Below are 12,133 nucleotides of genomic sequence, written 5' to 3'. Positions count from 1 at the left end.
CTTCATATTCTCCTTTTGAAATTGTTTATGGATTCAATCCGCTTACCCCTTTAGATTTGATGCATTTACTAGTTGATGGCAGGAGTAGCTTGAATGGACAAAAGAAGGAGGAGTTGGTGAAGTCACTCCATGAGAGGGTACGTTTTCAAATTGCCCAAAAGAATGAAAGGGTTGCTTCCCAAGCCAATAAAGGGCGAATGCATGTCCTCTTCGAACCCGGAGATTGGGTTTGAGTTCACATGCGCAAAGAAAGATTCCCAGCTCATCGGAGGACTAAGTTGCATTCTCGAGGAGATAGACCTTTCCAAATCCTTGAGAAAATTAATGACAATGCCTATAAAGTGGATCTCCCAGGTGAGTATAATTTTTTTGCTACCTTCAATATTTCTGATCTTTTTCCTTTTGATATAGGTGAAGATTCGAGGTCGAATCCTTCTGAGGAGAGGGGGAATGATGGGAACCAAGGTGGGCCTATTCTTAAAGATCCTTTGCAAGTTCTAGATGGGCCAATTACAAGATCAAGAGCCAAAAAGATCAAGGAAGCAATTCAAGGATTAGTACAAGTCACTTGGGAAGAAGCTAGCAAGAGCCAAACACTCAAGATGAGCTTGAAAGAAGAAGAACCAACTTTGATCCACTTGATCCAAGCTGTGGAAAACTTGACTTAGAGATAAGGCCTTTAGATATTAAGGCTTTCAATTTATTTAAAGGATTTTTATTATTAGTTTAGAATAAGTGGGCTTGAGGATGCTTAGCCCACATGTGTCTTATTTATTTGAACTAGGGTTTAGAAGTACTGTAGCACGACACTGTTCAAACTAGTACCGCTATTGTTCACTATGGGCATTTTTTAGAGAAAGGGTATCAAATTTTAGTCTAGGGTTTTATCATGTTTTGGGGAGAGTATTTAAAGGATGTAATCAGCCACTCAAAGGGCTAGACATTTTATTTCGAATTTTAATTGTGAGTGAGTTTTCTCCTCTTGTTCTTAATTGAAATCTTGAACTTATCAAAGGTAAATCACAACCTTTGTGGCTTTCCTCCTCGTAATTTGGGTTCTTGAGATAGGATTTCAACGGGTCTAGATTTTGATATAATCTAGGTTCTTGAAACAAGTTCTCAATGGGTCTAAATTCTCTATCTATAGACTTGAGTTTGGCATTCATGGGTGAGTTTTCAAATTGATTGTGGGTTCAAGGGATTCTCTTCCCACGGGTTCATATCAGTTTGAGTAAGAGCTGCGATTGGATACAAACAAGTACTGTAGGAATAAACGTATCATGCATGCTATTGCTATTAATCCTCCTATTTAACATATTCATTGTATTGCTCCCACTCAACTATATAGAAATTTTCACATGGTTCTTTCCAGCAAAAGAAAGTGACCCAGCACAAAACAAAATGCAAATTTTCTTTTCGAGGTTTCTGCAGCGAGATGTGCTATCCTATGAACTATGAGAAGAAGAATAGAAAGTAAATCAAAAATTAAATATTTATCCACACAATTCCAATTGAGAAATGTTTTAACCATAAAGAAATCCATAAGGTAAATCCACAAACTTACGAGACTTGATGTGATCCGTTAGATTATAAATCTACTTTTTTTTTTTAAAGCTAACATATCATATGAAACCATTACAAATAATTGCATACACCTCAAAACAGGTTGCCATAGAGTCATACTTTAATAGGTTAAACCCATGGCTAACACTTTCCACCAATTACTCGCATTGGGGGGGGGGGGGGGGAGAATAATCTATTATTCTTCAATAGATTATTTTTCAATTAATAAGCACAAGTATTTGTTAATATTCAAATAAAAAGGTAACCGATCAAAAACAATATTCAAATAGAAAGGTAAACAATAATTTCACTAGCCGAAGAATACCTTTCACAATTTTGAGAAATGGCTTCAAACTTGAATTGATAGTTGGCTGTAAAAGGGAACCACTCGCCCACCCAGGATGCATTGCTACCATGTCAATTCCATTTTCTTTGGAAAATTCCCAAGCAGCCTTCTCTGCCAAGGTCTTTGAAAGCGTATACCAAAGCTGAAGAAAGCAATTATTTTTAGGAGACAGAAAATTTTTGTGGCTGCAATATACTAATTAGCCACTATCTAAGACTGCTGCTGATAAATACCATATTTGAACATTTGAACACCATATTTACTAACGTAAATACGAGGCATGGAAGGCATGCTTCCGATAACATTCTTCCATTCCCCGGGCCCAAGGGCAGCGGGGGCAGAATATTTAGGGCATATGCCACTGCTTTACTTTTATCCTTTTTCCCTCAATACATGCTTCTAGAAGCCGAAAGAGAATTGGATGTTCGAATTAAGATTCTGCCATAGCCAACACTTGGCCCCAAGTTCAGGGGCAATGGTTCACTTAATCATTCAAATATAGTGACAGAGACAGAAAGCATAAATAAGTTTTAATGGAAAACAATGTGTTCTTCAAAGCTATCAATAACAGTTTGGTGCAATATAATTAATACTAAAATTATTAATTTTTTTTTTTTTATTAAAAACTTCATTGTGACATTTTCTAAAAGCGGCATATATATACATTTTCTAAATATAAAGGAAAAAAGATGAAGCGTAGAAAAGAATGCAAAGTGTTACAGACTCTAAAAATCCCAAATAATCTAATATTTACTGATGTGACCTTTCAAATGGTTTTATACTTAAATGACCTAATTCATAGTGAGAAGCAGTCACAAAATCATTTCAAGTCCTCATATGTAGCTTCAGCAAAGAACTTGAGAAAAAGATATATGTAATAAGAAATTAGCATATATATGTGAACCTTCGATTCCTCACAAAAAGCTGGATCTGAAAACCAAGTCTCATCAACTAACACATCAGGAGTAAGGGGTTTTCCACTGTATACAACCGCTCCCAGTGAAGATGTTATAACCACCCTTTTAACAGATGAAACTTTAGCACATGATCTAAGAACGTTAAGTGTTCCCTTCACAGCTGGCTCAATTAATTCAGCCTGGAAAGTATTATAAACAAAGGCATTTGAATTGGGTAAGTTGATAATGCACCAGTGCATTTAAATGCAAACTCTTGCAAAGTATCTGGACAGACTATGGCATTTTTCCATCTTAAATTTGAATGAGTTCAAAGAGATGCTAACAATGACTTGCATGTGAACATTGGAGAAGATCTATTGGTAGTACTAATTGTAGATAAAAGATGTATCCAATGAATATCAACAAGCATATGTGAAAGCCCAAGAGGGTAATTTCATCTGAATAAACCCATGAAAGAATAAAGTCACATCATGGACTATTTCAAATTATAAGGGGACTTGAAATTCATCCAATTTTGGTAAACAGCTAAGCATTATACGACCCATTGGGATAATAAATGACATTTGTATTGGTTCAATTAGCATGAAACAGAACGTACCTGAGGATCTTTGGCCCTGAGATAAACAGGAGTGGCTGTATGAAAAACGCCCTCACATCCATCAACCAGGGAATCAAACGATCCTTCTTCCAGTAAGTCTGCTTTGAACAAATGAAGTCTTTCCTTAGCTCCATCCAGCATAAGCAAGTGTTCTGTCTTCTTTGGGTCATCTGTGGCACACATTTAAAGTTGAACCCATAAAATGTCTACATATAGTGCATCCTTTCAGGGGGAAAATCATCCATTTAGCATTACCAATATTCATATCTTTCCCTTCTTAAACATCAAGTTTATGAGATCCAAAAGAAGTATTAAAGCACCTAATTTCGAAAGCGAAAAATAATCTTTTCTTAGCGATTATAAGGAAGTTTGGAGCAAAGTGAACCGACATTTGATCGAAGCTGTTCAACTACTTTAATCTACTAGAGTTGGTTCCAAGAAACTCAAGGAGCTTTTTAAAAAAAAAAAAAAACAAATAAAACAGAAAATATATGTAGTATTAGCCGTATCCCTCTCATATGGCAATGGAAAATCCTATACACTCCCAACTCAAGGAGCTCAAAATTAAAGAAAACATCGATTATAGAAGAAACCCTTATGTAATCTGACGAGAGAATCAGATAATATGTGATAATACTATTGAGTACTTACTTGGGTCACGAACAGAGGCATTGACAGTGTATCCGCGTTGGAGCAAGAGTTTCACCAGCCACAACGCAATGTATCCGGACGCACCGGTTACGCACACTACCTTCTCTGCTCCAACACTCATTCTTTCTCCTTGGTACCTTTTCTGCTTCACCACTCATTCTGTCCCTCTTCACACTGACTTCTTATAAAACACCATTTCTCTTTGTTTGTACCCGGACGCAATGATAGGGTCCTCGGTCGAGATCCTAGACACCAAGCTGCCGCGCCCCTTCTTGCTCCTCAATGACCGATGTGGGCTGCCACTTGCTTGACCGTGATGGTTATGGGTGGTGTTGGCTGAGTTCGTATGGTTGATCAATGGCTGATGGTGGGCGAGATTCTAGTGACTGGGCGTGCATGCATGCATGTGCAGGAGCTGAATCGTCAAAAACGGTTGTGAGTGGGATCAGGTGGTTAAGTGGCTGGCTGACCAAGTCAGGCACACGTGGCTCCTGCTGGTGGGCTGACCCAGTCAGGCACCAGGTGTCTCCTGATAGTGGCTGACCAAGTCAAGGACAGGTGTCACTTGCTTGGGGGGCTGACCAAGTCTCACACAGGTGTCTTCTGATGATGAGGCACACGTGGCTAAGGGTGGTTTAAGTGGGTTGGCCGAGTGGGTGATGGCTGAGCGGTTTAAGGGATGGTTGGTTACTCCCCTACTTTGTAGGGAGCGGTTGTGGCTAGACAGGTGGCAAGGGCTGGGCGAGTGGCTTGGCTGGTGGGTGGTAACTGTCAGCTTGTCCCTGACCTTGCCCCAGATTCGACCAGGGTGGCCTGGTGCAGACCAGATGCCCTTCAATGGCAACTCTTGGCTGACTTAAGCGATGCCCCACTCGAACGGTTCAAAATACTCAGCAAGCAAATGCGAATGTAATGCAATAGACACAATCCAAAATGCTGAAATACCTCAACAATGCATTAATCAAAGGAAAACAATGAAATGAGTGGGTTACCCTGATTCACGAATTGCACAGGGTGAGCCTTCTCCTTTGGGATTCACGGATTGCACCCAATGGAGCCTAAGTGACAAAGCACCAATGTGTCTATGGGGGCTTACAAGCCAAATTCGTCCAAATGTTCCAAGATAAAAACTAAGTGATAGCCTATTGCCTCACTTATACTAGAAAGCAATTAAAACGATTACAAAGGGAAAATGGTTTCGGGCCCACGCCTCCTGGTTAAGGCCTCATGCTGTCAGTGGCCCATGGGTGGCCAGGATGACTCACAGCATAGGCTTCATGCTTGCATGCGTGGGTCTTCAGATTGGCCTGCCGGCCTAGCCTTGGCTGGTCCATGGTCCTTGCATGTGTGGCCCAGGTTGTGTGGGCTGGGCACCATTGATGAGTCGCTGGGTTGGACCGTGGTTGGCTTAAGCATGGCAGGCTGCTGCATGGCCCAGGCCAGTGGGGCCTGGGCGTTGGTCTGCATGGCCCAGGCTGTGGTGCCTGGGCGTTGGTCAGCAAGACCCTGGCCAAAGCCAGGGTGTTGATCAGCATGGCCCTGGTCAAGACCAAGGCGTTGAGCAGCAAGGCCCTGGCCAAGGCCAGGGCGTTGATCAGCATGGCCCTGGTCAAGACCAGGGCGTTGAGCGGCATGCCAGCATGCGTGGGCCTGCTGGGTAGCCGCACCGTCAATTCCAAGATGGATGTGCAAGCGTGCGCTGCGCGGGTGCCTAGGCCATGCATGGGCCTTGTGCCTACGCACAGCCCATGCATGCACGCGGTGTGCGCGCATAGCCCATGCGTGCCCGCTGCGCACGCGCACTAGGCGTGCGTGCAGTCTAGCCGTGCGCTGAGTGTGGTGTGACAACCTCGCTTGCGTGCGCGCGCCGACTGTTCGCTGCCTGATGGAGGGCGACCGTGGTCTAGCATTCACCAAGGGCACGGTCTGTGGGCAATCAAACGACGCCAACAGTGCTGCTGGCGTGCTGTCCTGGCATGGGCTGGTGCTGGTCAAGGCATGGCCCGTGGCCTCCTGCCTTGGGGTTTTGACATTCCCCCTCCCTTTTAGCATATCCTTGCCCTCAAGGATCAATTGGGGATACTTCTTTTCCAGCCCATCATAGTCCTCCCATGTTGCCTCGTCCCTTGATAATCCTTCCCACAGGATCAATGCTTGCCACACCCTTGGTCTCCCTCGGCCCCTTCGATGTAGCCTATATCCGAGCACTTCCTTTGGCTTCATAAGGATCCTTCCCTCTTGATCCACTGTGGGTAACTCCTCCCCAATGAGACTCGGATCTCCAACCTTCTTTTTGAGTAAGGAAACATGGAATACCGGGTGCAATTGTGAAGTTGGAGGAAGCTGAAGCTTGTATGCAACACTGCCCAGTTTCTCCAACACTCTATAAGGCCCATAGAACTTCTGGTTCAGCTTTGCACTTGCAGTTTTCCTCATGGTCTTCTGCCCGAATTGCCTAAGCTTCAAGTAGACATAGTCGCCTACTTTGAAGGACACAGCACGTCGTCCCTGATCATGGTACTTCTTCATTCGAGTTTGGGCCTTCTTGAGCTCTCTTTTAACTTTGGCCAGTACCTCGTCCCTATCAATCAGCTCTTGCTCTACTTCATTATTACTGGCTGAGCCCTTTTCATAGCTGACCAAGAGTGGTGGTGGTCTGCCATATACGACTTCAAAAGGGCTTTTCTCAATAGAAGAGTGATAAGAGGTGTTATACCAAAACTCTGCCCATGGAAGGTAATCTGCCCATCTCCTTTGCTCTTCATGACAGAAGCACCTCAAATATTGTTCCAAAGTCCTATTGACAACCTCAGATTGGCCATCCGTTTGTGGGTGATAGGAGGAACTCGTCTTAAGCTTGCTGCCTTGCAATTCAAATAGTTGCCTCCAAAATGAACTCATAAAGACCCTGTCCCGATCTGATACTATGGTCCTTGGAAACCCATGCAGCTTAGTAATGTTGTTGACAAAGGCTTTAGCCACTGACTTGGCTGTATAAGGGTGATATAGAGGGATAAAGTGGGCATACTTGCTTAGTCGGTCTACTACCACCAGAATCACTTCATGCCCTGCACTAATGGGTAGTCCCTCTATGAAATCCATGGCCAAGTCCTCCCAAATTCTGTTTGGAATTGGCAATGGTTGGAGAAGTCCCGCTTCTGGCCTAGTGTCATACTTGGCCTTCTGACAGATGTCACAGCTGGCCACAAGTCTCTTGACATCACCCTTGATTCCCTCCCAATGGAAGAAATGCTTCAATCGGATGTATGTTCTCAACCATCCCGAATGACCACCTTCCTTGCTGTTATGGAAATGATTTAGAATCTCATCCCTGAGATTGGGAACGTTCGGCACATAAACATAGTTCTTGTAGAAGATCAGACCGTCTCTCACTTTGTAGTTTACAACCCCTTGCCCTTGGGCATCCAAGAGCTCAATGATCTCAAGTGCCCTTGCATCCAATCTGGTAGCCTCTCTGATCTTGTCCCATACTCGCCATTCTGCCCCGCTTAGTGCCAAGTTTGATGACTCCTCATCATCTCCCACTACCTTAAGTAGTTGGCTGCCCTCCCTGCGGCTTAAGGCATCAGCCACCTTATTTTCCTTGCCCGGTTGATAGACTATGTCATACTCAAAGCCTAGCAACTTGACAAGGAACTTCTGTTGTTCCGGGGTGACAATTTTCTGTTGCAATAGATGCCTTAAGGCCTGCTGGTCTGTGATGATGGTAAACTTGCGCCCCAAGAGGTATGGGCGCCACACCTTGACAGCATGAACCACTGCCAATAGCTCTCGGGCATAGGTACTCCATGCTTTCTTCATAGGCCCGAGTGCCTTGGAAATGAAAGCCAAAGGCCTTCGGTCTTGGACCAACACAGCCCCGATGCCTTCACCGCTTGCATCTGTATAAACTTCAAACGATCTCTCAAAATTGGGAAGTGCCAACACAGGTGTCTTGGTCATGGCTCGCTTCAGTTCCTCAAAGGCTTCCCTAGCCTCGGTTGTCCACTCGAAACTGTCCTTCTTGAGCATTGCTGTGAGTGGCTTGGCTATTAGCCCATAGCCTTTGACAAACCTCCTGTAATAACCCGTGAGCCCCAGAAATCCTCTCAAGGCTGAGATGTCCTTGGGTAGAGGCCAATCCACCATGACCTCTATCTTTCTGTGATCAACTTTGACACCATCTCCTGAGATAAAGTGGCCTAAGTACTCCAACTCCTTCTCCATGAAGGCACACTTGGTGGCTTTGATAAAGAAATGATGCTCCTCCAGAATTGTTAGCACCTTCTCCAAGTGTTGCTTATGCTCTTCGATGGTCCTAGAATAGACCAAAATGTCATCGAAGAAGACAAGCACAAACTTCCGAAGTAGTGGCTTGAAGATGCTATTCATTGCAGCCTGAAACGTTGATGGAGCATTGCACAAACCGAAAGGCATCACTAGGTATTCATAATGGCCTGAGTGAGTCCTAAAGGCTGTCTTATGGATGTCTTCCTCATTCATTCGAATCTGATGGTAGCCGGCCCTTAGATCTAACTTTGAGAACACCGTAGCCCCATGCAGCTCATCTAACATCTCATCGACAGTGGGGATGGGAAATCTGTCTTTGACCGTGGCTTCATTCAAGGCCCTATAGTCCGTACAGAACCTCCATGTGCCATCCTTCTTCCTCACCAACAGCACTGGCGAAGAAAAGGGACTGGTACTAGGGCGGATTAGGCCACTCTTCAGCATCTCATCCACCTGCCGTTCAATCTCTCCCTTCTGAAAGTGGGCATATCTATAGGGTGGCACGTTGATCGGCTTGGTTTCATCCACTAGTCGAATTCTGTGATCAAACTCTCTAGGAGGTGGAAGTGCAGTGGGCACCTCGAGAACCCCCTTGTGGGCTGCTAAGACAGGCTTGACTTCCTCGGGCAGTAGCGCTAAATCATCATGGGTGCTCTCCTGACCCTTGTTCTCGACTTGTCTCATTACATCCTCTTTGGCCACCACGATGGCGAAGCAATGTGCCCCGCCTTTGCAAAGTTTCTCAAACATAATGGCTTCGCATGACTTGATCTCCTTACTGGCAATGGCTGTCCACAGTCGCTTCTTGGAGCCAAGTTTAAACTCCATGGTCATGTTGTGATAGTCATGGACAACCCTGCCAAGGCTCTTCAGCCAAGCATTCCCCAAGACTAAGTCAAGGCCGACCAAAGGCAGCACATGCAAGTCTGCCATAATACGGACCCCCTGAACATTCATCTTCACTTCACGGATGAGGGCCTCACATTGCAGCTTTTCTCCACTTGCCACCTTCACTTCAAATGGGGGAATAGGGCTCGGCTTAAGTCCAACCTTGCCCACAATGCTGGAATTAATGAAGTTGTGTGTGGAGCCGCTATCCACTAGCAAAGTCACTTCATGCTTGCCCACCCATGCCATCAACCTCATGGACGTGGGTTTAGAAATGCCAGCCATGGCATTCAATGATAGCTCAGCCTCCTCTGGTGTGCCACCAGATTCGGTTTCCTCGGTTTCCTCCTCTTGGCTGGGTTCCTCTTGGCTGCTTTCAGACTCATCATCACTTGACTCGTCCTCAAACATAAACAAGGCCTGAGCTGCCTTGCACTTGTGACCGGGGCTCCATTTGTCTCCGCACTTAAAACACAGCCCCTTCTTGATGCGCTCTTGCACCTCTTCACTGGATAGCTTCTTGATCTCCGGTCTCGGTTTGGAGGTGGTGGCTGATGTGTCCCTTCCCTTCCAAGAGACCTTGGTTTGCACAGTCTTGAAAGACTTGCTCCCCATGTCTTTGGTTGGGCGCCGCTCACTAGAATGGCTCTCCTCAAGAATTTCAGCCATCTTCATCACCTCGGGTAGCCTTGTGGGTTGTCTAAGTTTGATCTCCTTGGCAAGCCAAGGTCTCAAACCATCAATGAATGTGCCTATCAAGGCTTCCTCCGACCAGCCCCTAACCATGATCTGTAGCTGTCTGAACTCCTCTATATAGTGCTGGACCTTGCCCTCTTGCCTTAGCTTGGCCAGCTGCCCATGGTGATTGACAACTGGTGATGGCCCGAATTGACTGAGGAGCTCCTTCTCAAAGGCTGTCCAGCCCAGCCTCATATGATCCTTGTCGTACTGGTCCCTTATCCAACGCCACCATTTTCCAGCCTTGCCTTCAAGGTAAAAGCAGGCTATGGACACCCTCTCATGGCGTGGGATGTCATACGTCAGAAAGTAGTGATGGACCTTGTCCAACCACTCATAGGGGTCACCACCGCTATACTTTGGGAAGTCGACCTTAGGGCGCCTGGGTCCCCAATCCTGATATCGGTTTCCTCTTCTATCTTCATAGTCGTCCCTCTCAAATTGTGGCCCATGGTAGCCACGACCATGCTGTCTTCTCCATGGCCCGGGTTGTTCATGTTGGTAAGGCTCCTCATAGCCTTGCTCGTGCTCAAATTCCTGGTGCTCATGGTGAACACTAGGGCTCCTAGCCCGATAGCCAGCCAATGGGTCCTCCCTCTCAAAAGCAGCATTCGGAATCCACCTCTCATGGTAACCTTGGCGGTTCTCTACACGGCCACCATGCCTCCAACCTTGCCTTGGCGACGCATGCATGGACTCGGTTACACTGGCTTCCAGTCCATCAGCATAGGCATCGCCCCCATGAGGTGGTGTCCCAGGACGGTTCTCGGCTAGTCTCCTCTCTAGCCGCTCCAATGTGGTGTTCGTCTCTCTTCTTATGTTCTCCATGGCCCTCTGGTTATCCTTGTTAGAGGTCTCCATGGCCACACGCAGCTCGGCTAAGTTGTTGGTGACACCATCAAGAATTGAAGTAATCTTGTTGGTGTGATCCTCTAGAACTTCTAGCCGGGCTCTATTGGAAATGCCCGTGGGCTCCTCTACAGACTGCCTCTCTTGCATGTTGATTCACTCTTGCTACTATATCACGGCTGAGTGGCTTGCAAACTGACCCTCACAGATGGTTTAGGCTTGCAAACTGTTGGTAAAAAGGGGTGAAAAACGGGCTGATGGTGGAGGCTCGTGGTTCCAACCGTGGGTCCTTCACCTTCGAGGGTGACCGACCCCAACCACAAAATGAGTCCGACCTTGGGTTGCTCACGTTCTAGCGTGGCAACCGCTCCAAACCTATCTACTCCTTCCTCTACCACAACCCCCAAACTTCAAAATGCAATAATAACAACAGGAATAAAAATTGCAGCAACGTCGGGATCCTCCGTGGATCCCCCAACCAAACTCACAAAGACAAGTGATGGGTTGCCTACCTCGATAGAGAAGTGAGAACCTCTCTTGAACCTTCAAGCACGTGGCTGCTCTCAATGAAAGCACCAAATTGGTGATAGGGTCCTCGGTCGAGATCCTAGACACCAAGCTGCCGCGCCCCTTCTTGCTCCTCAATGACCGATGTGGGCTGCCACTTGCTTGACCGTGATGGTTATGGGTGGTGTTGGCTGAGTTCGTATGGTTGATCAATGGCTGATGGTGGGCGAGATTCTAGTGACTGGGCGTGCATGCATGCATGTGCAGGAGCTGAATCGTCAAAAACGGTTGTGAGTGGGATCAGGTGGTTAAGTGGCTGGCTGACCAAGTCAGGCACACGTGGCTCCTGCTGGTGGGCTGACCCAGTCAGGCACCAGGTGTCTCCTGATAGTGGCTGACCAAGTCAAGGACAGGTGTCACTTGCTTGGGGGGCTGACCAAGTCTCACACAGGTGTCTTCTGATGATGAGGCACACGTGGCTAAGGGTGGTTTAAGTGGGTTGGCCGAGTGGGTGATGGCTGAGCGGTTTAAGGGATGGTTGGTTACTCCCCTACTTTGTAGGGAGCGGTTGTGGCTAGACAGGTGGCAAGGGCTGGGCGAGTGGCTTGGCTGGTGGGTGGTAACTGTCAGCTTGTCCCTGACCTTGCCCCAGATTCGACCAGGGTGGCCTGGTGCAGACCAGATGCCCTTCAATGGCAACTCTTGGCTGACTTAAGCGATGCCCCACTCGAACGGTTCAAAATACTCAGCAGGCAAATGCGAATGTAATGCAATAGACACAATCCA

At 46.4% G+C, this 12,133-nt stretch overlaps 2 protein-coding genes across 2 annotated transcripts in view; both read right to left on the bottom strand.

Moving 5' to 3' along the window:
* Window positions 1–4,258, bottom strand: part of LOC122310223 (phenylacetaldehyde reductase-like) — a 46,763-nt gene extending 42,505 nt beyond the window's left edge. Inside the window, exons 1-4 of the mRNA XM_043124104.1 lie at window positions 4,076–4,258; window positions 3,425–3,594; window positions 2,814–3,005; window positions 1,889–2,051 (exon numbers count right to left, since the gene is read on the bottom strand). Of these exons, the coding sequence (XP_042980038.1) occupies window positions 1,889–2,051; window positions 2,814–3,005; window positions 3,425–3,594; window positions 4,076–4,196 (646 nt within the window). The 5' untranslated portion in view covers window positions 4,197–4,258. The remainder of the gene's footprint in view (window positions 1–1,888; window positions 2,052–2,813; window positions 3,006–3,424; window positions 3,595–4,075) is intronic.
* Window positions 4,259–4,296: 38 nt separating this feature from the next.
* Window positions 4,297–10,990, bottom strand: LOC122310222. The gene has a single exon (XM_043124103.1). The coding sequence runs from the start codon at window positions 10,988–10,990 to the stop codon at window positions 5,351–5,353; it is 5,640 nt and encodes a 1,879-aa protein (XP_042980037.1). The 3' UTR covers window positions 4,297–5,350.
* Window positions 10,991–12,133: the final 1,143 nt, after the last annotated feature.

This window comes from Carya illinoinensis, chromosome 5 (genome assembly GCF_018687715.1).
Source record: "Carya illinoinensis cultivar Pawnee chromosome 5, C.illinoinensisPawnee_v1, whole genome shotgun sequence".
NCBI lineage: Eukaryota > Viridiplantae > Streptophyta > Magnoliopsida > Fagales > Juglandaceae > Carya > Carya illinoinensis.
Note: the sequence above shows the minus strand (reverse complement) of the source record. Positions and strands in the feature narration are given on the sequence as shown.

Excerpts from the sequence above, each read along its gene's own strand:
- LOC122310222 (XM_043124103.1), bottom strand. The coding sequence starts at position 10,990 with ATGCAAGAGAGGCAGTCTGTAGAGGAGCCCACGGGCATTTCCAATAGA.